This window comes from Tyto alba, unplaced genomic scaffold (genome assembly GCF_018691265.1).
Source record: "Tyto alba isolate M040663 unplaced genomic scaffold, T.alba_DEE_v4.0 Super-Scaffold_14, whole genome shotgun sequence".
Classification (NCBI taxonomy): Eukaryota; Metazoa; Chordata; class Aves; order Strigiformes; family Tytonidae; genus Tyto; species Tyto alba.
In genome coordinates, this window is record NW_024881276.1 from 60,134,143 (window position 1) to 60,158,053 (window position 23,911).

Below are 23,911 nucleotides of genomic sequence, written 5' to 3' on the forward strand. Positions count from 1 at the left end.
AGCAGCAGCTGACATGGATAAAAGATGTCAGTTGAGGTCAGCAACACAACTTATCATCCTACAGTGCCTCCTCCCCCACCCACTGGAGTTATCCCACTTACAAGGGCCTCCTTTGGGAGAAGTAAAGGAATAGAACAGAGCAAGATGGAATAGGACAGAATAGGCCAGGATGGAGACATGTTTGAGTGGAACTGTTTGATCACAAGTTTTATCCATAACTGGACAAATATAAAATTATAGATGCACCCAGAAAAAACTACTGGCAGAGCTGCATGAAGACTACAATTTCCATAGAAATGAGTCTGAGACTCATCTCCTGGAATTGGAGCATGATGTGCTGCTGTAAGGCACCCGGATTCTGAAGAAGCAAGTGAACCATCAGCCCCCTGACAAAGTTATTTACTAACAAGAGTTACTGTAAGAGGTGTCGTTTTTATACCTGAGGTGCCGACAAGACTGACCAAGTGAACCATTTGCTTTGTGCATAACTGCTAGTAATAGAGAACCTAAGTCAGACAGTAGTCAGTAACAACTGGGATACAAATAAGAATCCGTATGAAGCTCAAGTTAGAAAGAAGTCCAGCTTTGAGTATCTAAGTCAGACTTGTAAGTCCACCAGTCAGTCAGCAAAGTATCCAGAAGCAGCCCCCACCACATCTATCAAACCTGTGATTACTGGTAAAAAAGACAGCATGCATTACAAACAAGTAACTTACCAACAGCAGCAGGGATTTGCTCACTCTATCCTGCCCCACTGTGAAAATAAATAATTTTATCTCATAGAGGACAAGTACAACATCGCAACAATTCAGTGCAATTTCTAAAAACTGGAGCAACTACAATGCAAACAACCCATGCTTCTCATGCTCAGGCTGCCAGCTCTACAGAACAGCACAATCCTGGATGGCAGCCCTTTCATTCACTCCCACAGATTTTATTCTCTGGAAAAAAAGTCCTTTGAGAACACAGGGCAGGGCAGTTGAGGCTTTACTTAGAAAAATACTAGGACAAAACTTCATGAACAAAGTTGTCTCAGAAAGCATATAGAAATATGCCTCTAATAGAGTGCAGCCGTGTTTTTCCCTGTCCCACTAAAAAGTGAGTGGCTGTAGACCGAGTTCACACACTGGCAGAAGTCACGTAGCTGTGCGCAGAGGCTCCAAGCGCTGCCACAAACCTCCAGCAGGTGTCAAAACTGCGTAAAATCCCGTCAGCTGCCATCCCTGCCTCGGGCACCGTCTCACCAGCAGTCCATGTGCTAGATTCAGTCCACTGAGTCAACACCACCAGGAGGATGAGCTGATCTCTTCCGCCGGAGAAACCAACTCCATTTCCGATGGGCGCTGCGCGGGAGGAAAAGCGCGTAACTTTGACAGCTGCCTCAGAAATAGTTCAAATGCATACCTACACAGCGGAGTACAGAGAGCTCATCTCGGAGACAACCATTCTGAGTTGGGGCTAGATGCTGGGTTAGACCACATGGGGAGGGGACAGACTTTGTCCCCAGTCACCGGACATCACACATCACGTATTCAGCCACGAGAACACTTCCACTGCCAGTGCTGAGGTTACATGACCCCACGTCCAGGTGCTCTGGGTCTCGGGCAGCAAATACTAGAGCACTGCAAGAACCATCTTCTCTTTCTTCTTCCTTTTCCTCCTCTTCTCCTCAAAACGGTCAGTAGCATCAGCAAAAAATGTCACCTCATCCTTGGCCTCAATCTCCCTCTTCAGGTACTGGAGCCCAGCCATGTTGAATCCTAGCACATCCTGTGGAGACAGACCAGCACCACACTGTTGGGCACATCTCAGGCTTGCTAGGGGGGCAGAGGGTACTTCACCAGCCACCCTCTAGTAAGAAACGATGAAAGACTATCCACAGATTTAAATAAGGCAACATTATTTAAACATAAACTTCATCTGAGCAGGTGAAATTGCCTCAGGGGAGATGCACAGTCTGCATTATTTGAGACACTAGTAGCCCACAGAAAAGCCCAGGAGAAACAGTTTATTTACCTCCTACATATTTAGAAACTGGCGAGCCAAAACCCAAACACATACATCAAAGAAAAACAAGAGTAAATGAGGGAGGGAGCATGAGTGCAGGCTCATCACATCAGGAAGAACATAAGGAAAAGGCAGCCTATTTGGACAGGAGGAAAGTGAAACGGGCTCAGACCCCCAACCAACTGGACACTACAGACAACGCACACTCCCAGACATGGGCCCATCCTGTTATTCCAGATCCTGGAAAAGGGGAGAGCACAACACTCACCCGGGCCTCACTGACTCTGGAGATGGTGGTTTTCTTCAGATTTTCTATCACTGTCACCAGCATGTGGTTGCTTGTGATCTGCCCAAAATGTATCCTGAGAACAAAGCAGGCATCGTTCTTACAAGCATCAGAAAGCCCCTCTCCTGGGTGATCTGTTCTGAACATGGGATTTTTCTTACATTAGGCCTCCCCAGACCAGACTTACATAACAAGCGTGGGCAGATTTATATGGAAAAGCTATTTTCTGAAGCTTCTCTTTAACATATGGTGGTTCAAGGGGAAGGTCTCCCCGAGGGCATGGGCTCTGCAATGACGGTGCCAGCCAACAGTGCTGTTTCAGCCTTGGTGCAGGATCCTTCCTACCAATGAGACCTGGGGGACCAAGACCAGCCACCCCAGCTGTGTATGTCAGCAACCTGCACCCGATCAATCCGTTCCCACACACCATTTGCTACAGGCTGCAGTGATTCCTTATCTCCTGCAGAGGCCACACCTTTATTCCCAAGGATGCTTCCCAAGAGCTTCAGACCCAGAGATGTATGAGAAAGCCCCAATTTTCCCCACGCTCTTATGCTACATGTGTTCACAGCAAGCAACATCTTAGCAGCTCCAGGAAAGAGGGTGTATTCCCCAGCTCTGTGCTGTCCCAAAGCACTGACTCACAGCACAGGAGCAAGGAGTACCTCTGTTCACGTAACGGGCACAAAGCGAGTTCGTGACATGCACCAGCATGAGGGGCCCAGAGGAACTGGCAGGCCCACTGCTGAACAGAGCCCTGCTAAGGCTTCCTTGGGTCCAGGTTCTAGACAGCAATAGCAACCAGACTAAGACTTGCAGATCTGTCCGGGCAGATGAAAGACTCACTTGAGCAGGAAGAGGAGAGCTCGGCACAGGAGTTCAACTTCTGCACCCAGGTGGATATATTCATTGAAGAGTCTAAGCAGGTCAGGGACATAGGAGAAAGGCAGCACCAGGAGAGATTCTTCCAGCTCACTGAGGAGAAAGCAAAGGGACAGAAGCATTAGTCCCAGCCACTGCACTGCTACAGATGAGCAGGGAACACTTCCATATAGGTAGGTTCTAGTACAAAAGCCATTCTAAGCATTCATCACTGCTGGTCTGTGACTGCCCACAAAGCACAGTGCATCTGCACAGACTAACAGCCCAGGCCAGCAGACATCATCTGGCACAGGAGGCAGCCACACAGCCTTCCCTCCTCAGCACCCCCAAGCTGCTCTTCACATATATGTGCACCTCCAAGCAGCAAACACACAAGCTTCATCCAACACTCCCCATGGAAAGAACAATGTCCATTCCCCAATTCCTTGAGCGCTCCAAAAGAGGCCTCCAGGAACAGCAACTCCAGGCTCTCCAGCACGGCCCATACCCAGCATAAGACACCATTCCAGGACCCCAGCAAGTCCTGGGCCCAGAAATCCAATACTCAGCCACAAACCTCTTCAGCAATAAGGCTCTTGGGACTCACCTTGACTTGACTTTCTTGAAAACTTCTAGCACGTACGCAGAAGGCTGTAACAGAGGGAAGAGACCAGCTCTGCATGTCAAGAAACATTCCAGGACAAACGTGTGCCTTAAGGTCTATTTCATTCAGTTAAAACCACGCAATCACATCTTGTCAGATGGAAAGATCAAGCTGAGTATAACAAAGAGGAAACCCCTACAGGTTGAATCAGCTGTCATTCTGCGAAGATCTCCCTCCCCAGTATGTAAACCCACCCTTCTCAGGATATTCTAAACTGGTGAGGAATACTGTGAAAAATCTGATTTATAGTCAACCAGCTAAATCACCCAATACTCAGTTCAATTAATCTTGTACAAACTGGATAAAAATCTTGGTGAAACAGTCAAATTACACACATAGAACCTTACACAAACTCATCTCCCAAAGACTTAATTCCTGCTACTCCTGGTTATCTGCTGAAAGCGTTTGGCAGATGCAGAGCAGAGCTGGAATTGCCAGAGAGAAGTGCCTAACTACTAAGTCATAGAATTTCATTCACTTTTGTTCAGTCTATTCAGCTTATAATTAAATACACCTATAATCATGGAGGAAGGGACACAAGGGCTCCTAAGGTGATTACAGGTGGCTAGAGAGAAGACAAAAGGCTGGCTCATCTAGCATTGACATACTGTTCAGAAAAGGGGAGAATGAAAAAAACAGGATCTTCCTAAGCGTAATTAAAAATGCAGTGTAGGAGTATACATTAGAAAAAAACAGGAAAACCAAAACTAATCGGAGCAGTGGATTTTTATTTATCAATTAAATCCACACATCCGTGTATGTGTACTTTGTACAGTGAAAAATTCTCAGATTTTAGTGAAAACTCTTGTGTACTAGTATGACATGAGTGAGTAAATGCACCGGCTCTAGCCTGCAACACCTGGACATTTAACTACCATCCAGAATTTTCTCAATGTAAATTCTTTAGGAATAGAAACAGAATCAGGAACTGCTGTACCAATGCCACAGAAATAAACCTGGGCAGCTACAACACAGCCCTGCCTTGCTGAGAGCTGCCCTGTTGTGGTTATAGCTGCACAGGCAGTAAGTTAGGGTCAAGAAGCCTTCATGTGCTTCCAGCTCCTGTTTCTTGAGTCAAGGCAACACAGCAGAAACATTGGGACAAGTGTTCCACAAGCAGAATCCCTCCCAAGGAGGATAAGCAACTGTCAGTGCATGAAGTATTTTTATTCACGATCTGACATACTGCATGCTTGTCATGGTCAGTTCACCACCTAACAGGACACATCGTAACTTGCGCTGGTTTTATGCAGTGGCCTAGCACTTGGATGAGCACATTCTTTCAAGACTTTGGAAACAGGTTCAAATTCCCTTCTCTGTACAGTTGGATTCAACCAAACATCACCCACCTCCAAAGAAACTGCAGTCTACTGAGCCATGAGATTTCATTCATCCCTGTTCAATCTATTCAATCTGCAATTAAATATGCCTGTATTCACAGAGGAAGGGAGCAAATGGCTCTGATTAAGCGCTTACCAATGTCACATGGTGGGGGCACAGTGACATGGGTTCTCAATCATGCAGTCCAGGGGATGCTCTGGCATTTTGTGCAAGATGGCACAGCTCTGCTGGAATACACTATGGCATGGCAACTGCACCCTCCTGGCAGCAGAAAGGCATGCCCTTAGGCACAGGAAAGGGTTGAGCTAGATTTCCCATATTTTGGGGAGTACTGTCAACTGCTGTCTCATGATAAGGTACATGATAAGGTCATGGCTACCATCAGGGTTATATTTAACTCTGATGGGGTTAAACTTTTGTAACACGCATGCAAGATATAAAAAACAAACAAACAGAACAAAACCAGAAAAAACAAACTGTTACAAGCAAAAGTGCAGAGTTTTCATTTCAAGTTGAACCAAGTACTCCTCCTTCCCCACAGCAACCCAGTGTTTTCGCTCAGCCAGCAAATCAACCAGCCCCACTCCAGTTGGGAATGGCCCACAGCCTGTGGCCTGGGCATTTCACTTACTGTAGTATTTCCATAGGCACGGAGGATGGGATTGACAGGAAAGGGAACCTGAAGACACAGAATAGGTCAGAATGAGGTAGGTGTGCGTGTGTACAAATGCATATTCCCAGAGGAAACTTTAACCCACAGTAGAAGAGAGCTTTTATCAAGTGTCTCCCACACTTCTGCCCTCCCCCCCTGCCCCGAACGTTACTGAAGGCCTCATTCGCAGCCACTGAACAATCTCACTATCAGGTGCACGTGACCAACTCAAGGATACTAATTTTCTTCCAATTCTTAATTGACACTTTTCCCACTGGTATCACAGCCCCTTATTTAGCAGGGAATGTTGAGATGAAGGCAAAGAATAGGCTTTGGGATGAATTTGCAGCAGCGTGGTCTCCCAGGGACAAAACTTAGATCCTACTGTGACTTTAAATGTAAAGATCGTTGGAAAGAACACACCACCAATTTGCCCCAGAGCACAGTGCCATTTTGTTCTCCAGAAGATCTCAGCAAATCTCTGCTGTTTCCAGCCGCCCTGGTTTTCTCTGCATGCTGAGCTTTTCCACCTGAGCTGGGAGGATACACCCAACACACCCTGGGATCGGTACATTCCTCAGTCTTTTACCTCTTTCCCTGCAGCTTTGCATATGGCCTTGTGTTCCTTTAGTTTTGCCATCTCTTCTCTATATAGCTCGATAGCTTCCATGATCCGCTCAGCCTGTGCGGCACAAGAACGGCACATCAGTGACACCACACAAGCCAAAGCAAAGCTCAAGTCCACCTGGAGGCATGGAGGTGGAAGCAGAGGGGCTGACACAGAGCATCCCAGGACATCACACCCAGAAAGACAACCTCTGCTCCAGACTGCACCACTACCCTGAGCACATCAGTCAACTCCTGAAGATGTCAAACACCGTCCCCGTTCCCCGCACTGCCCCGGGTGCTCTCTGCTGCAGCTTCAGTTGTTACCTTGACATTGAACTCCACCCCTCTGAGGCACGAGCCAGGGTCGGGCCATTTTAACTACTCAGATTAAGGCTTTCCTCTGAATTTTTAAGAGGACCGGACTGTTGAAATCCACAGCCATGGAATTACCCACCCCCACACCTCCCTGGTACTCCTCCCACCTGCAGTACAGGCACTGCAATATGTTTCCACCTTCCATCGATGCCCACGGAACTGGGCAGCCCGTTGGGGAGAGGCCTGATGCCTCGAGAACATCCCAGCTGCCCTCTGCTCCTTTGGGCTGCAAACTCCAAAGGGCAAGAGCTGTGCCACACGTGACAGGCAGACAAAGCTGCAGCTACAGGAACCTCACACCTCTGGGCCCTGGAGGGATCTCTGGAAGAGATAATCCCTGGTGCATGGCTCTGGAGAGTCAGACCTCTCCCTGTTGGCCACGGAGCAGGACAGACTGCTTCTGCAAGCAGAGGCAATCTGCCCTCAAGCGACATCACAGGTTAGTCCTCTTCAAAGCGATGCTCTGACCCTGTGACAGCCCCCCTCCTTGAGAGTTTGCTAAGGCACAAAGCAACCCTGGCAGACCCACACAATCTTACCGCTTTGATGGTTTCAATAGTCTTCTTTCCTGCCAGCCCCGTCTCTCCTTGCGTCTCTCCAGCTACCTACAAAATACAGAGTTTGCAAGCTCCCTCTTTCCACACCTGAGCAGCCCCTGCATCCTACCACAATCCCTACTAAGAAAAACATCAGCCCCATTCCCTAAACTGGTCATTTATCCAGGGGAATACCGGATTTCCCAGCTCTTCATCAGGAAGAGGCACTGTGCTAACACTGAGCTCTGGGAGGCAGGTAAACACAGCTCTTATTCTCCCAACAGAGGCCAAGTGATCTGACCAGTGTCAAAACAACCCAAGCATCTGAGCAAGAGGGATCAGGCTTCCCCACCCATCTTGCACTACAAGGACCTGGAAGCAGCTATCAGAAGGCAGCCCACCCTTGGCACAGAGCTGGTGTGGACCTGAACTGGGTACAACAGCCCAGCAAGGTTTCAGTATCCACAGCTACTGGGTAGCATTTTGGCCAACGGCACACGCCCTCCTGAAGTTGTCTGTAGGAAGTACCAGGGGTCAACTGCATCATGGAGCAACAACAGCTTCAGCAGCACCTTCTCCCCTGCACCTCCTCAAAGCAAGAAAATTATCCTCTCTGACACCTCTTCTATGCCTCTTAGGGAAACAGTTATCCCAGACTTTGTACAGTCAGGCTGACACACGGTCAGATGGTGCAACTCACCACGGGCTGCTCCTCCTTCGCCACGCTCTCTTCATATTCAGCTTCTCGTTGCTACATTGGATGACAACACAACATATTCACACAGATGAGCAGGCAGCAAGCAAGGGGACAAGACCCTTCCACACTGGTTGAGCAAGGGAGTCTGCAGCATCGTGCAGCCCATTGCGAAACCGGGACAAACCAGCAGAGATTAACAATGCCAGTGCAAAATGCTCACTTGTCCCTGATCCCATTAAGGTCTCTGCTCTGGACGCAGGAACAGCCCACCAAGCTGAGACAGAGACAACAGAAATTCAGCACTAGACCTTCCACCTGGCACACAGCACAGAAGAAACGAGGCTGGAAAAGCCCCAGGGTTGTCCCAGCCTGCAAGAGGAAAGAGCCTCCTGTCTGGCACCTCTCACATTACTAGGGCCCCACCAGTGTGCAATTCGCTATTGGTGTATTCATGCCCACCTTGCTGCTCAAACCTGGCTCAAAACACACTTTTCTGGCATCTGGAAAAGGAGCTGTCTCTGTCTCTCCTTTTACCACCATCATTCCTAGCACACCAACCACTGGGCATCAAGATGCTGCCTAAAGGTCACAGCTCAGCTCTCTGTAAACAGGCTGGGACAAAAAAAATATATTTATTGCAGGTTTCTCATCCACTCCTGCTTCTGCACATGTTTCTACATCCTTCTCCACTGTGGTTTGAGAACCGCTTTTAGAAGAGCAGAGAGAGCCAGAGTCCTCTGAGGGATACAGTGAAAAGACAAGTTACAAATTGTTCCAAGGGAATTTCCAATTGGATATATGAAATAAATGCATCCGCGAGCTGCAACGGTGGTTCAGCACTGGAACAGGCGCTCAGACAGCCTGGCAAATCTCCTTCCTTGGAGATGTTAATGGATCAAAACAAGTCTCTGAGCACTCTGAAACAGCTTTAAGGTTATCCTGCAGTGAGCAAGGAGTTGGACTAGAGACGCCCAGAGTTTCCTTCAATCCTTTTCATTATGATTCCTCCCAATACACTCAAATGGAGTAAAAGGGGCTTCTTCCAGCATCCCTGAACTCCAGGGCCTGCTACTGAGGTAGGATGGACCTCTCATGGTTAGAAAAGGGGAAACCAAGACAACCTGCCTCTAACAGAAGCAGTGATCTCCAACACTCCAAAACAGCCACCTGCTGAACCGCCTCCAAAGCACACTTGAGTTGAAAAGATCAAGAAGAGAATGAAAGAAGGCCAAAGACTGTAGCCAACAGACCTGTAGAAAACCACAGCTACAGAGGAAAGTCTGGGAAGCAAGAGAGAAGCAAAGCAGAGAGCAAGTTAGCCAGACATCTGCAATGCAGTACAGACAGGCAAGCACCTGCAACATCTGCAGTGCTGCCTCCAGACAGCTCAGGGCAACAGTCCCACCATGCAAAAGATGCCAGTCAACCCTGGGCACCTCAACACCAGGCTGCAGTCAGTAATGAGCAAGCCTGCCAAGTGTGGAGCCAGACTCTTCCCACAGTGAAAAATGAGGAATCTGCCTGCTGAGGAGAAAACAGGTCTGGAAGTTGTCTTTGGCAGAAGGATGCAACTCTCACCATCTCCCTCTCCTCTTCCAAAACAAGTGGCTCCCTCGTCCTTTCCCAGAGACGCAGAGACTTGTCATGAGATGCTGACACCACGTAGTCTCCACTAGGACTGAGTGCCAAACACCACACCTCCTGGTGATGCCCCTGCATGGTAGACAGAAGGTAAGACATGAACACTACCCAGCTCCCAGCCCGAGGGAAGTACTGCTCATGCAGGGATAATGCTACCTTTCAACAGCCTCCAAAACTTCCTACCTCCAGCGTCTGGATGTGCTCAAATTTATCTGCATCCCACTGCTTAATCTTGCTGTCCTTCCCAGCTGTGAAGAAGAGATGGGATTTCGCCACAAACTGCAGATACATCACACTGGAAGGGAAAAAGGTTCAAATTCACCCACTCGGGGAACACCGCAGACCTCCCCCAACTCTGTGCTGAACAAAAGGGTTGCTGCTGGATCACAGCCCCCTGGCGATAAGCCCAGAGATGCTGTAGGATTTGACTGACCTGTCGTCATGGGCAAAGAGAGAGCGGTGACAGTCCCCAAAATCCAGGCCCCAAATCTTCACATTCCTGTCAGCAGAGCCGGTCACAATTAGAGTCCCATCCTACAGAGCAACAAAGAGATAGGAGGGTGTGGGTAGCTAGCTGGCAGCCCCATGAGGATCTACTGCTGGACCAGTGACTAAGCAGTACTGAGTAGGCAGATACCTGGCTCCTGAATCTCCTGATCCCTCCGCCTCCTCTCACCAGGGTGGCCCATGCTGATGGTGCTGGCACAGCTGACTGATGGCACCCTGGCTCTTTTCTGAACCTCAGCAGACATTTAAGACCTTAGCCATATCTTGACATTTCTGGCCTCCAATGAGCCTCGTGTTCCAAGGACACCCCAGAGCAAGATGCAGCCCAAGAATTAACAGGCATGAAGAGACTGTTCCACCTCAGCACCTGCTCACTGCTCCCATTAACAAAGAATTCAGGCTCCTCTCACAGTTAGTAACTTTAGCAGAGCAGACTGTACCTCTTCAGATGAGTTTAGGGAACCACTGCAGCATTTTGATTTCCCCTTGCCCACAAAACACCCTGGCCAGTTCTGTCATGACCGCTACTCCCTGACCCCTCCCAGTGAGCACAGGACTGCGGGATAAGGGGAGGGTTGGCTGTGTCCCATCAAGAAACTGCTAAGCCAGGAGCTAGGAGGTGACAAGAAAGCATTATCCTAGAAGCCTCACTGCCAGCAGAGGCTCTCGCAATCATCCATATCACCACAGCCCCACCTAACGCACAGCCCTAACCATACTTACATAGGAGATGTCCATACACAGCACTGGCAGCTTGTGTCCATACAGAGAAAGGAAAAACTGAAGCAGAAGAAAAGTGTCTCCGTTAGACATGCTGGGTAGAGATGTGTGAAAATCCCAAACTCCAGGCTAGTTCTGCTCTGCATCAGGAGCTGTCTTTCTAGCACTGCCCTACTTTCATTGGTGCCCTGAACACCGCTAGCAGCAGGGCCACGATGGCAGAACTGAGAGAAGGGTGGAAGTACACAAGCAAGCTGAGCTAACTGGTGCTAATCACCACTGCCTATGGAGTTTCTCTCCATTTCTCTTTGCCTGTCAGCGCTGGTCTTTCTTGTGTCATTCCTTAACATTCACATGCTAATACACAACTCACAAAACCACCACACACTGCTTACAAGGAAGATTCTCATCCCCCAGGCTCTGCCTCTGCTACACCCTATTTAATGCCACGTCTGACACATCCATCCCCACCCTCGAAGTGCCTCACAGCTCTGGATTATCACCGTGCCCACAGGGTTTAGAGTGAACCTTGCCATCTGCAGGTTCCCAACACATTCCAGATGAAAAATGGATCTTCTCCCCAGTGCGGATCAGCCATGGTTCTGTCATGTTTGCTAGAAAACAGGCACCTGAGGTGGGATGCATAGTCTCTCTTTGATTCTTACTAGTGTCCCACAAAAAAACAAACACTTTTCCTATGTATTCCTGATCTTTCAGGCTACAATTACACCACTCTCCACACAGCCTCACAGCCCACTTGGTCATGCACCTTGAGTGTGTCAATGTAGAAAATCTTCACGGTGCAATCCAGTAAGGAGACAGCCAGCAGTTTCTGGTTGGGGCTGTACCGCACACAGAGAACATCTTCATCCAGCTGCAAAATGCGCACATGCTTCATGGAGAGCCTGGCAACAAGAAATGGAAATAAACAATTGTTATCCCAAACAAACAAGTTGAGAAGAGGTATGAATACAACTCCCACAGCGCACCTTGGGAAAGCAAGTTAATTCTAACACACAGCATCTCATTCCTCATTACAACTCGAACAAGACAGGACTGGAAATAAGCACGGCACTGCAGGCTGATAAACTTCGCTGCTAATTTACTGCTTAATGATCAGGAGGCCCATCCTGTGTTAGAAGCTAAACTCACACACAGACAAGGGATCAGAATCTGGCAAGTGCCCTTCCCCAGCTGAGCTCAGACCTTCACAAAACAGCACTGAGCTCACACTCTTCTCCACGTGTTCCACGTACACGTCACGGACACTTCTTACAGTGCACAGCAAAGGCCAAAGCATCCATCAACGACAACAGATAACTGCGGCTCAATGTAGTTTAGGAAGCTTTTTTTCCTCACCTTTTCTGAACACTGCTTTCATCCTTCACAAGCTCAAACTCCCAGAACTTGACACATTTATCAGCACCTCCTGTCACAAAGCCACGCTGCAGGGGAAAACAAAAGAATTATTGTGAAAACAATTTTGGTATAACCCAGAGAAATTCTACAGGAAGGGACGGGCAACACACAAGCAGGTTTTTGAGATGTGCCACATTCCTACAGTATTAATGATTAAGTGGACACCACCAAGAGCACTTGCTGTAGTTGGAGCATGCATCACCCATTGGCTGAGCAACAACAATTTCAAAAGCTCTTGCAGGGAGGTCTCAGACGAAGACTCCCAATGTAAATCAAGACATGGACTGAAACTTGGGGACTGAAAGCAGTCAACTGTAGGTAATGATGTGCTTGTGTTCTGTGGGCAAGTTGACATTCTCACTGTGACTGGGGCACACGCACCTTACCACCACCCCACAAGCACCGTTCAACATTATCCCTTTCACATTAAGAACAAGGGTAAAATCTGTCCCGTATGTTTTAATCTGTAGGCTAAATGAATCTCAGACAGGTTATGACTTCCTATGGTTTAGATTCCACTAAAAAACACTCCAGTTTCTAGCACAACATGACCATGTAAGAAAACTAAGAAAGGCGTTCACAACACAGAAGAAAGTGGAAATTGGTAGAAACTGATAGGAAGCTGAACTGTGGTAATGGAGAAAAACTGATAGAGGGAATAAAAGACACAGACTTCTACAGCCAGGGTGGTTAGGCCAAGCTGAGTGAATGTGTGCGTGTAAAATGGGAACATTAAAATAAATTAAAAAAAAAAACAAAACCTCAGTAGCACTGACCCATTTCTAGAGGGAAGCATGAGAACTATTAAACAGCAGCAATGCGCAGTAAACATTTATCTGTTGTGCTCAGGGAAAAACCACGTACCATAATCACATTACAAGACAGTGAGGAAAAACTGCTCCAAAAACCTCACAGGGCTGTCAAAAAGCAGCTACCTCTGTCAGACATTTATAAATCAATGGTTCAGATCCCCCTGAATCCAAGATTTTTACAGACTAGAATGAGGTAGTCTCTAAACTGTCACTGTCCATTCTCAGCAATTTCAAAAATACCAGGGGTGATCCAGGAAGAAACTAATGAACACCATAATTCAGACAAACAGGCAGGCCTGGTACTGTGAGCATGGCCAACAGAAGTAACAGGTAATGGCAATTTCCATCAAACAAAGAAAGTGAATCGAATACAGAGAAAAGAGCTTATGAAAAATTAGTTTGATGGGGATTATCCTTTTTCTTAAGATTAAAGCTGTAGTTAATAGCAGGTGTTGCTCATGCAAGGCATGCCTCTTGGTCTTGTGTTACATTTTCATTACAAACCTAGGATTGTACAATCCAATAGAGCACACACTCCATGAATTAAAGACCAGCTAAGAGGTTTTGAAGCTTAATTTTAAATGAGAAATATGTAATAACTTGCCACTATGCTGCTTACAGATTTTACGGATTCCTAGGAAAATAGCCAATTAAATATATCTATAATATGTCAGAGCTATTCAATCTATCTGAAGAAGAATGCCCCAACAGAATCAAAACTTTAATTCATATGGTAGGAAGCAAGGATCTAAGCCCCACATATATGCCTTCTGTGAAGCAGTGCCCCAAAGAGGACTTTGAGGGACACAGTGCGTTGTTATCTGAATATACGTTCTCACTGCAGAGCTACTGACAAAAGAGCTGATTAAGTCCTTGGATGGATTCAGAAGGCACTGGTGCAATTCCTATCACACAGTGCACCCAGATCCTGGGGCCACCAATGGAAAGAGAACTTAAAAAATACTACATGAACAACTAAGAACCTGGAAAACACACCCTGCAGGGACAGAAGTTCGAACCTAATGACCATCAGAGAGAGAAGGAGGGTGATTTGGTCATTCAAGAAGAGTGCAACACAAAGAAACAACATCACTATGTGAACACGATCTTTAATCCATCAGACAAGCAGCAAATGTACCAAGGAGGATAATCAGCCACTGCAGCAGGTTACAAGGGGCTGAAGCTCTCCAGAGCTGGAACACATCCACAAGGTATGTATTGCTGCACACATGGACTCCACCAGGGAATTCCAAGTGTTCTCAATCATGCAGAAGGCAGATGAGGTGATGAGGATGGACCCACTCAGCCCAAAGATTCACTGTCACGTGCCACACAACTAGAGAGATACTTCATCAGGCTGTGCCTGTCCCCACAGTTAACATTCTTAGATGCTACCAGCTGCATCCTCCACCACCCAGGATGAGGGGCTCCCCATGCTCCCACCAGTAGTGCAAACACAGCACTATAGGAAAGAGCTGCATGAAAAAACATACAACAGACAGTGCTTAGAAAAGTGACTGAGTTACCTGGTCTGGTGAAAGAGCAATGGACCACACCGCCCCGTCATGAGCATCAAGTGTCTCCATCAGACTCCCAGAAGACAGGTCATACAACTGCAGCTTCCCTGTCTAGGGAGAGAGATACACTGGAGAGGACGAATCAGCCCCTCCACCCTCACAACACATGATAGGTCCTAGCAGAAGAGCACCCCTGCCACCCATCGCCCAAACAGCCAGCTTCGTTAGACGGCTGTTACACGCAGGTGGCTGAACTCCTGATGTCCAGCAGGGACTTCCCAAAGCTCTCCCCAGCTGTCCAGCTCAAGACATATGAGCTACAGAAAGAATCTGGGAACAGAGCAGAACCTGACTGTCAGAAAGATTTTTACACCTAAAGCAGAGTGCTCCAGATCAGGAGATGCACCACATTTTCTGTAAGGCTGCCTTAATGACATTTTCCTAACATATTTCCAGACCTGGGCTGTCTGGAGTGCAGAAGGACACTATTTACCTTGGTGCCGACGATGACCTGCCGATCTCCTGGGACAAAGAGCGAGCAGAGTGCATACTCACAGTCCATTGTCCGGATGCACTGCAAGGTCGACCTGTGGACAAAGGCAGAGCCTAAAACCTCTTATCACACACAAAATCTGGCCCACTCAGTGAGACATGCTCCAGGGTGGCCTCTGCCCACAGCTCTTTCCAGCTGGGGCCAGAAGATACACCACCACCATCCTATGATCCAAATACTATCCAGCATTACTGCTAAGAACATTTTCCATAAAAACATGCCATTACATAGTCCACCATCATAACTTATGGCTGTTATGAGGAAGGACTGAGCTCCTGTTCTCAAACAGCGATTCCTGTTGTTCAGGAGAGGAGGGAGGAGTACAAGACAGCATGCTCAAAGGAAATGGAGCTTGAAATCGGCACCCCACAGGAAACACTGGGACAACACTCTAGATCAAAACAACAGCCTACTCAGTTTAATACTAGATCGTTCAGATAAGATGCCAAGAAACCCACATGTTCCCTAAAGAACAGGCAGTAGCTAGTTTAGGGTAACAGTTAGTACCTCTTATTAAAAAGGAAAAAAAAACAACAAAATACAGCCTATACCTGACTGCTGTGTATGAACCTTGTGTTTAGAGATTTGTCTTTCCATACCTGCTGCTAAACTTAGACTCAGTGCTGCTTTACAGCATCAAACTCCATGAGTTAGTCACTTTTAGCTCTATAGCTTCTTGGTTTCCCTAATAAGGAAAGAAATCAAATAGTTTCCCATTTACTTCCTTTACTTCATTCACTATGTTATACTTCTCCATCATCCCCCCTTCCTTATCACTGCCTCTCTGAACATTGCATTGCAGAGGATTGGGAGACTGACACACGTAGGGCAGAGGGGACTGACACAACTGGACTGCATACCTGTTCCAAATCTTTACAGACTCTGCAGCTGCTGAGAGAATGGCAATGTTGTCAGAGCTAAAAGCCAACGTCCTGACATCACTGCGGTGACCTCCAATGGTTATCCTGGACACACGGACAGCCTGCGGGATTTGTGCTGACAGGTCTAGGTTGTATGACTCAATTATGTTGTTCTGGAGCAGCAGTACGATCTTCAGCTCTCCTTTTGGAGAGAGAATCAAGTCAAATGACCTGTTTGATTAAACAAAATCAGAGCTGTACACAGGAGCAATAAGACAAAATGTAGCAGGGATCAAATATCAAGAACCACTGAGAAAGAGGAATATAGACCGAGTGCATGCCACAAGCAAGTGCACACTAAGCCACAGAGGTGTGCAAGAAGGGGACGACTTGTGGAAGAGATGTGAATGGACTGGAGGGGAAGGCAGGCCTCTAGCCAGCTCCAAGCTGAACAGACATTGAGGGGTAACCTTCTTCCACCCCTCCCTATACCGAGCTGTGCAAAGCTCTCCTAGGTAGCTGCGTAATCACAGCTTAGCCTCTACAACAGGCTTTCCACTCACTTGATTTTAGAAGAAGCTCTGATGTTAGTGACCCGCTGAATTTCCTCCTTCAGGCTCAACTCCACACTCCTTTCAGGCTCCTCTTCAGAGTTCTGTCTAGAATTGTCAGATAATAAAAAAGAGTCAAATAACCCAACACTGCCAGCACAAACTAACACAGAAACAGAGAATAACATAAGGAAAGCACTTAGTCTGCTGAAAATAACTGCCCTCTTATCCAGCAGTGCTAACTACATTTAAGAACAGGGTGAGACAATGAAGTTCATGCTGGTATGCAGTCTGCTAAAGAGACAAACTTCCCCAAAAAAAGCAACCTCCCCTGGACTCAAAGCACTTGAACAAGGCACGTTAGAAAGATGGATACAAAGCAAACGGAAAACTGTGTTTGAGAGGGTGATCAGCTTCTGCTCATCTCCTACCACTCACCAGAAGTCCTCAGCCATTGCCAAAATGAACCTCCAGGTTTACATGCCCCTGCACTTCAGTTTCTACCCTGGAGGCAGACCTCACCCTAAGGGCTGTTGTGAGGCACCTGCTAAGTGCCAAGACACCCAGAGAAACACTTAACATGAAGTAAACATTAAGAAGGCTCTGAGCTGTATCTCTGCCTGCTGTAAGACAAGATGAAGTATCAGAGTCACTCCGACTTCTCAGATGAAGCTCTCATTCCTCCATGTCCTACCAAAGGACTTTGTTTGCTACACTAAGCAGTGAAAATATGAATGTCAGGTAGAAGTGAACAGCTCTGAAACATTTTATGTCCGTTTCTTTGCACACATTAGCTTTTTTTTTGCAGGGGAAAGACTCAGAAGAAAGGTATTTCCTTAATCTCCAGAAGCAGTGTTACTCAGACAACTACCAAGGATGCACAGGAACAGCAACCCCAAAATACAACAGCTAGCACAGACAGAATGACCAGTAGTTTGGAGTTCAACCACTGTGTCATGCTGCTGAAGGGCTCTTCTAACAGTTCTTTGGACACAGACAATATCCAAATACATCCAAAAGACTGCTTACTTAGCTTTCTTCTTTGCTTTCTTCTTTTTCTTTTCCAATTTCTTTTGGACTTCCTCTTCAGAAAGGACAGAGAACACTTCCAGAACAGCATCTGTTCCCTAGAGAAAGAGCAAACAAATTCAAAGGCACGCAAAGCCCTTGCTGGCCCTTGCAGAAATTATCTAAGGTCTCTACCAGCCTCCTCTACAGCTCGATAGCAGAGATACCCATTACTTACATGGCAGGCCAAAATCTTGCCCGTTCGGTCTGTGGCAAGACTAACTATTCGGTCTCTCCCTTCCCGCATGATGGATCCAACTTTGCTGCACTTTACGAGGCGCTACAGGGAAAGAAGGGGAAGAACTTTGGTCTGAAAGGTCAAGCAATCTTCTCAAGCAAACTCAGAAACCTACTGGCAAGGCAAGTTAAGAGGAGAAGAGGAGAAAATGAACATACAAGGTCCTGGTAGAACATCTAGTAAGGATAATCTAGGAACAAAACAAGCATTTGTGTGAGCTTACCTCCTTATGTTTTGTAGCATTTTAGCTGAAAAGAATCACTGACAGTCTCAGTTGCAGAATAATTGTATTGGCAAACTATATCTATTTAAGAGACATAGCTGAATATTTATGTTACAAAGGCAGCAGAGCTCAGTTCCTCTGTCAGGAGAGGCAGAGAAGGTGAGAACAGAGACTCTTAAACAGGTGGTTGAAGGGAGAGAAATCCTCTGCAGAGGAAGTTGGAAAATATAATAAGGTCAGGTATCTACTGTAACTATACACAGTTTGAAATCTGAGCAGGACCCCAGAAAGCTCCACCACAAAGACAGATTCAGTAAAGTCTCCACCAGCAGCACAAGCGGGAATGGCTTTCTGCAATTGAATCTCACATCATATTTCGTTACGGTGCAACTCCAACCTCTCAGCTTCTGCTACTGACCTGCGAAATGCAGAGCATCAGCCCTGAACTCAGCAGCTGCCAACCAGCCAGTATCTATTTTATTCCTGTGTTGTTTGCTGAAAGAGCTCTGTTAGCACTGTCAAACTTTAAAACATTTGCTAGTCCTCCTCAAACAGAAGGCAAAGAAAAAGCTTCCAGTGGAGAACAACAGGGCTATGTGTTTTGGCACATATACTGCTGCTGAAAAAGATGTTATGAATTAAGACAAGAATTACCACATTTTCCCTACCAGGCTAAATATGACACTTGGGGTATAAGCCCAATACAAAGAAGCAACGCATGAGTGACTCAAAATCCTGCTGGCTCTGCAAGCAGCACCATGCAAATGGGGCTAGATACACCATCCCACAGACAGCATGGAAAGCTGAGCTTACTTCCTCGGGACGCTCATCCAACTCTAGGGTCTCATCCTCTTCAGTGTTTTCTTCTGCTCCAGGTGAAGACTCTTTGCTTTTCTTGGATTCCGGCTCATCAGGGTCTTTTACCTGTTCATGGACAAAAAAAAAAAAAAAAAAAAAAAAAAACGAAAGGAGTGCCTTAAAACACAAGAGCTACAGTGTTCTGGTGCCTGTCTCATTTCACTTCTCTGGAGGAACAAGTGGTTAGTATGCACTACAAATAGGAGAGGCCTACAGCATGCCTGTAGGCAACAAACACTCCATGTTCCCCCCTGTTTATCATCCATCCACGAGACTGTCTTCTCTAGCCATAAGCCAAACGGCAAGAAAGATCTGACACACTCTGGAAATCTTGTTCTGGAAGAGCTCACAGCTTCACTTAAAAGCTCAACACATAGAAAACAGATAAGTTTATCCCAAGAGCAACTTCTGGACCCCTCAGACAGCAAAGACGTTGTTGTGGCTCTGTTTCCCAGAACATCAATCAGATTTAACATGTTCCAGTCCCATCCTAGAACAAAGATAAGCAGCTGGGGAAGACTGGGAGGGGTTACAGAGGGAGTATCTTACCTCTTGGATGTACGTGATATCCCACACCCTCAGCTCACTGTCAGCGCTCCCAGTTACCAGACGCTTCTCTTGGGATATCAAAGCCATCCCCCAAACCTGTCCAGAGGCACAACATGAGGAATTGGCTCCGGGCTACTTCAATTATCATAACAACAGCAGAGCATCTTTAATTGATTGGTCTAAATAGCAACCAAGAAGAGACTGGATCTAGCCAGGACCTCCTCCAGCAACATCTGTATTGGAATTGTCACCCACTGCATGTTGATAAAAGCTTGTGAAAAGTTTGGAAGTTCCTTGGTTGCTCATCATTAAAGCTGAATGACAAGCAAAATACATCATGTTGCCAGTTTACAACTCCTGAGAGCAGGGAAAGCACAAGGTGAACCATGACATGTAATCCAAAGTCCCTCTACCTCAACAGCTCCCCACACAATCTCGTTACCTCAGTACGGTGTCCAACCAGAGTTTTGAAACAGTGCTGGCTGTCCAGATCCCACCATTTCACCAATGTGTCTTTGCCACTGGAACAAAGAAATAAAACTCAAGACACTAGGAAAGACTGACAGAACTTACATGCTTACAAAAGTGCTAGAAATAAAAAAAAACCTGAAAAATGCCACAACATATCACAGAGCAGCTGCTCAGACGTTGAATTTCACAAGCTATGTAAGAACAAAGTACAGCAATACAAAGGTAGTGCAAAAAGATATCTAGCAAGTCACTGAAAACTGCTTCCTCTGGATTCAGCTGCAAGCCAGAGTCACACATCCTCCTTTCTTGCTTATTGAGGGTGAAAACAGTAAGCACAAAGTCCTGATCAATTCTAAAGCAGCCTCTAAAACCACTCTCCATATTCTCAACCTGTGCCCTGCCTGTGCATTGACCAGGCTACAAGAAAAGCAGATTCCTTCATTTTGAACAGTGATTTGGACCTGCTCTTCCTAAGGGAGCATTACAGCTGTTTCAGTCCTTCAGAGCCCCCCTAGGATTACATCTCCCTGAAAACACAATTCTGGCTACATTAGACTACCCCAAGAGGACCCGAGAAAAGTAATTTGAACATTTATACAGATTCTTTCAGTACACCCTACTACAACAAATGCTTTTTTATTTTTGGTAACTTTGTTAGACCCTATTTTCCTCAATATGTTTCAACTAAATCAAAATATAAAACTTGTTCCATTACTAAGCTCCCTCAGGACACAAAAATTCTGATTACAAGTGATATTTATTGTTAATCCATCTCTTGTTACATAGGATCCAATCGTTAGCTGCTTGGACAAAAAAACAAAACCAAAGTAAGGAAACAAAGCTTTGCAACTCCAGAAAAACAGGGTAACATCTCTACTCCGTTCATAAAAAAAAAAAAAAAATAAAAAGAAAAAATTAAAAAAAGAGAGGAGTTCTTATCTCAATTTAGCTACTGAGAGAATTAAGAAGCATTTCTAAAGCAGACCTGCAAAGACTTGAAATTGCATAAAGAAACAGGCATCATCTACCAAACCAACAAAACACCACTTTTTCCATTTGAAACAACAAAAAAAGCACAAGAAATCTGTTCTAATTTTACAGTGGACTGATTGCATGCACTCTTCCATTAAGCTATTAGATGACATTAATACAAAAAAAAAATTATTGATTGATATTTGAGCAAGAGTATCTTCTGTCAACCGTTTGTTATTAAAGGGATACAGTCAACTAGCAGCTCATGCTCAATAACTCAAAACCAACTCAAAAGAACATCTATCATCTTTTAATTAATTCCTGTAATTACAGCTTACTAGGAATCAATTTTTCTGTCACGTTGTTGTGTGAATTACACATACAGAACGTAAGTCTGCTTAATTCTTTAAGATAAACAGCAAAAAATGGTTACATACATAATGAACATATCATCACTATTACTTGTTACAATAATTCTAAGTTGCTGTATCTACCAGCCAGTTAAACACTTTTCCAAACACTTCAGTTCTGCTTACCACATCTGGATTCAGGCACCGGACTTAAGAAACTTGTGAATGTGACAAAAATCATATTCTAAATACTGGTGGGTCCGAGACACCATGAGTCAAGAAAGAAAATACAAATAGCTCAATGTCTAAATTTCAAGTAAAACTGTAGCTGCTTTCCTCATTGACCACTACACTTTAGCCTGGCTCACCTGGTGACCAACAGGTTCTTCTCCTTCAAGAAAAGGACTTGTGTGACAGCATCCTTGTGTCCCCTCAGCCGGTACAGGCCACTCTCACTGATGACGTCCCACACGATGACATCTGTATCCTGGAACAGACAAGAGTGTCTCCAAGGGTCTGGCATCTGCCTCTGCAAAACGTTTACCTCTGCTACGAGACTGAAAATGACCACCTGAGAGCATGCTTTCTCACTTTGAATTTGAAGGTCAGGGATGATTAATACAAGTGACATTCCTTCCCCAAAGGAGCATTCAGACCAATAAATGCACCTCTGCCCTGGCTTGAGTCACTTTTTCTACTCCTGACCGCACAAGCTTCTCCACTTTAACAGCTCTACTAGTACCCCACTCCTGCCCTGCAGCCCCTGCTGCTCTCCAGCCCTGGGGTCCCCAACTCCATCGCTGCCTTGCAGCGCTGACTTCTCTCACTGCCATCCTCTGGCTATAAGCAGAGGCCACATAACCCACTTAAAACACCAAACATTTTCATGCCGGTTAGCCTTTTCACAGAGTATCTCCGTGAAAAAGTTGTCCCCCAAATGCACAAGCCTCACCTTTGAGCCAGATACCAGCCGGCCACCCAGGTGGTCATACCGCAGGGCTGTAACCGCAGCCTTGTGCCCATTGAAAGTGATAATCGCTTCTCCACTTAGGAGGCTGAAGACACGGACTGATCCATCTTCATACCCAACAGCCAAGTGCAACCCATCTGGAGAGGGGCAGAGGCAACTGACCTCCTGCTTGAGACCCTTAAGGATAAGAACCTGCAATTTTTAGGAGACAAAACGCATATAATGTCGATAAATGACATGTCAGAGGTAGGTACTTAACACAGCAGAAAGAATACACTCTGCTCCTCTACTGAACTTCTAACTGAGTGCTTCTGCCACTTTAGAAGTTCATTTTCCAGCTTCCTGCACCAAACACACTGTCATTTGCTTCATTTTACGAGGCAAACATCAGCTAGAAGTGAAGCAATTTCTCATAATCAAGCAGGAAACTGGTGCAGAATGAGGCCTGGAACTGAGAAGCCCAAATTTCTGCCCCTGCATTTTAAGTGCCAGAGAGCAAAGAACGAAGAGAGTAAAGTTTAAAAGCTTCTTCCTGACTTATCCTCTCTTGCTTTGCCTTTCTCAGGTATAGAACAGAGCTGCTTTTCCATAGGCTGCAGAAGAACTCGAGAAGGATACAAATGTCTCCAAAACAACATACCAGGAGTCACAACTCTAGTGGCAGCTAAGGCAAATCCTGAGTTGTTTGTATTTGACAGTAGCACTTACAATGATTTCAGAACCTGACAGGAGGACACACGTGGCAAAGTCCTTAAAGTTACAGCTCACAAACCCCCTATGAGATACACCTTCCACGGGGGAGACCCAGTTCCACAGACAAAACACGAGCTTCACGACCCCCGTTTCATCTGGGAATTTTCACCCAGTGCTGCTGCTCGTCGCTAGCTGAACAGGGAACGGCTTTCCAGTTGCTGCAGAAGTAATTCCATTTCCTCGACTGAGGTACCAAAGGCAAATCTCGAAGGATCAACAGTGGGACTCAGGCAAGGGTGCACCCAGAGCTGCAGACGCGCACCCCAAGCCAACCTCGAGGCGTGCTGACTACAGAAAAGGCGGGAACCTGTGGAGGTGACGCTCCCCTTAAAACGCAGCCCACCGGCCCACACAGCTTTTGCCTCAGACGGTCCAGAAGCGCCGCACCCAACCCCCTCCCAGCTCCTCATCCGCCCCCCGCCACCGCAGCCCCAGGGAGAGCCCCACTCTCGCCTTCTCTCCCTTCCGCGTGTCCCACACGAAGACGTGCTCGCAGGCCGGCACGGCCACGCAGCGGCTCCGCTCGCCGCGCAGCGCCACGAAGGCCGCGTTGCCCCTGGCGCTGGCCACCAGCCCGAAGAGCGCGGCCGGCCCATAGCGCAGGTACTGCCGGGTGAGGCCCATGGTGGCACCGGGGAAACAGCCGGGACGCGGGGGGGAAGGCGCCGAGGAAGCCCCGTCCCAAGCAGCCCGGCCTCTGCGAGCGGCCCCCACGCGCACCCGCCTCGCACACCGCCGGAGCCGGAAATGCGGCGACAGGGGCGAGGACAAGCCCCCGCCGGAAGTGAGGGAGTGAAGCCGGCGGCCGGGCAGCCCGAGGCCGGGCAGTCCGGAGCGAAACGGGGGGGGGG

General features: G+C 46.9%; 1 protein-coding gene across 1 annotated transcript; it reads right to left on the bottom strand.

The window, feature by feature from the left end:
* Positions 1 to 970: 970 nt before the first annotated feature.
* Positions 971 to 23,820, bottom strand: WDR3 (WD repeat domain 3). The gene is made up of 26 exons (XM_032995635.2): positions 23,514 to 23,820; positions 22,290 to 22,499; positions 21,706 to 21,824; positions 19,987 to 20,065; positions 19,545 to 19,640; positions 18,951 to 19,061; positions 17,855 to 17,956; positions 17,638 to 17,735; positions 16,621 to 16,716; positions 16,058 to 16,288; positions 15,138 to 15,231; positions 14,654 to 14,755; positions 12,256 to 12,341; positions 11,666 to 11,801; positions 10,900 to 10,956; positions 10,103 to 10,203; positions 9,853 to 9,964; positions 9,607 to 9,741; positions 8,032 to 8,082; positions 7,335 to 7,400; positions 6,401 to 6,493; positions 5,791 to 5,838; positions 3,762 to 3,805; positions 3,140 to 3,268; positions 2,276 to 2,369; positions 971 to 1,770 (listed from the first exon to the last, which is right to left on the bottom strand). The coding sequence occupies exons 1-26, from the start codon at positions 23,682 to 23,684 to the stop codon at positions 1,615 to 1,617; spliced, it is 2,817 nt and encodes a 938-aa protein (XP_032851526.2). The 5' UTR covers positions 23,685 to 23,820; the 3' UTR covers positions 971 to 1,614.
* Between the last annotated feature and the right edge of the window lie 91 nt (positions 23,821 to 23,911).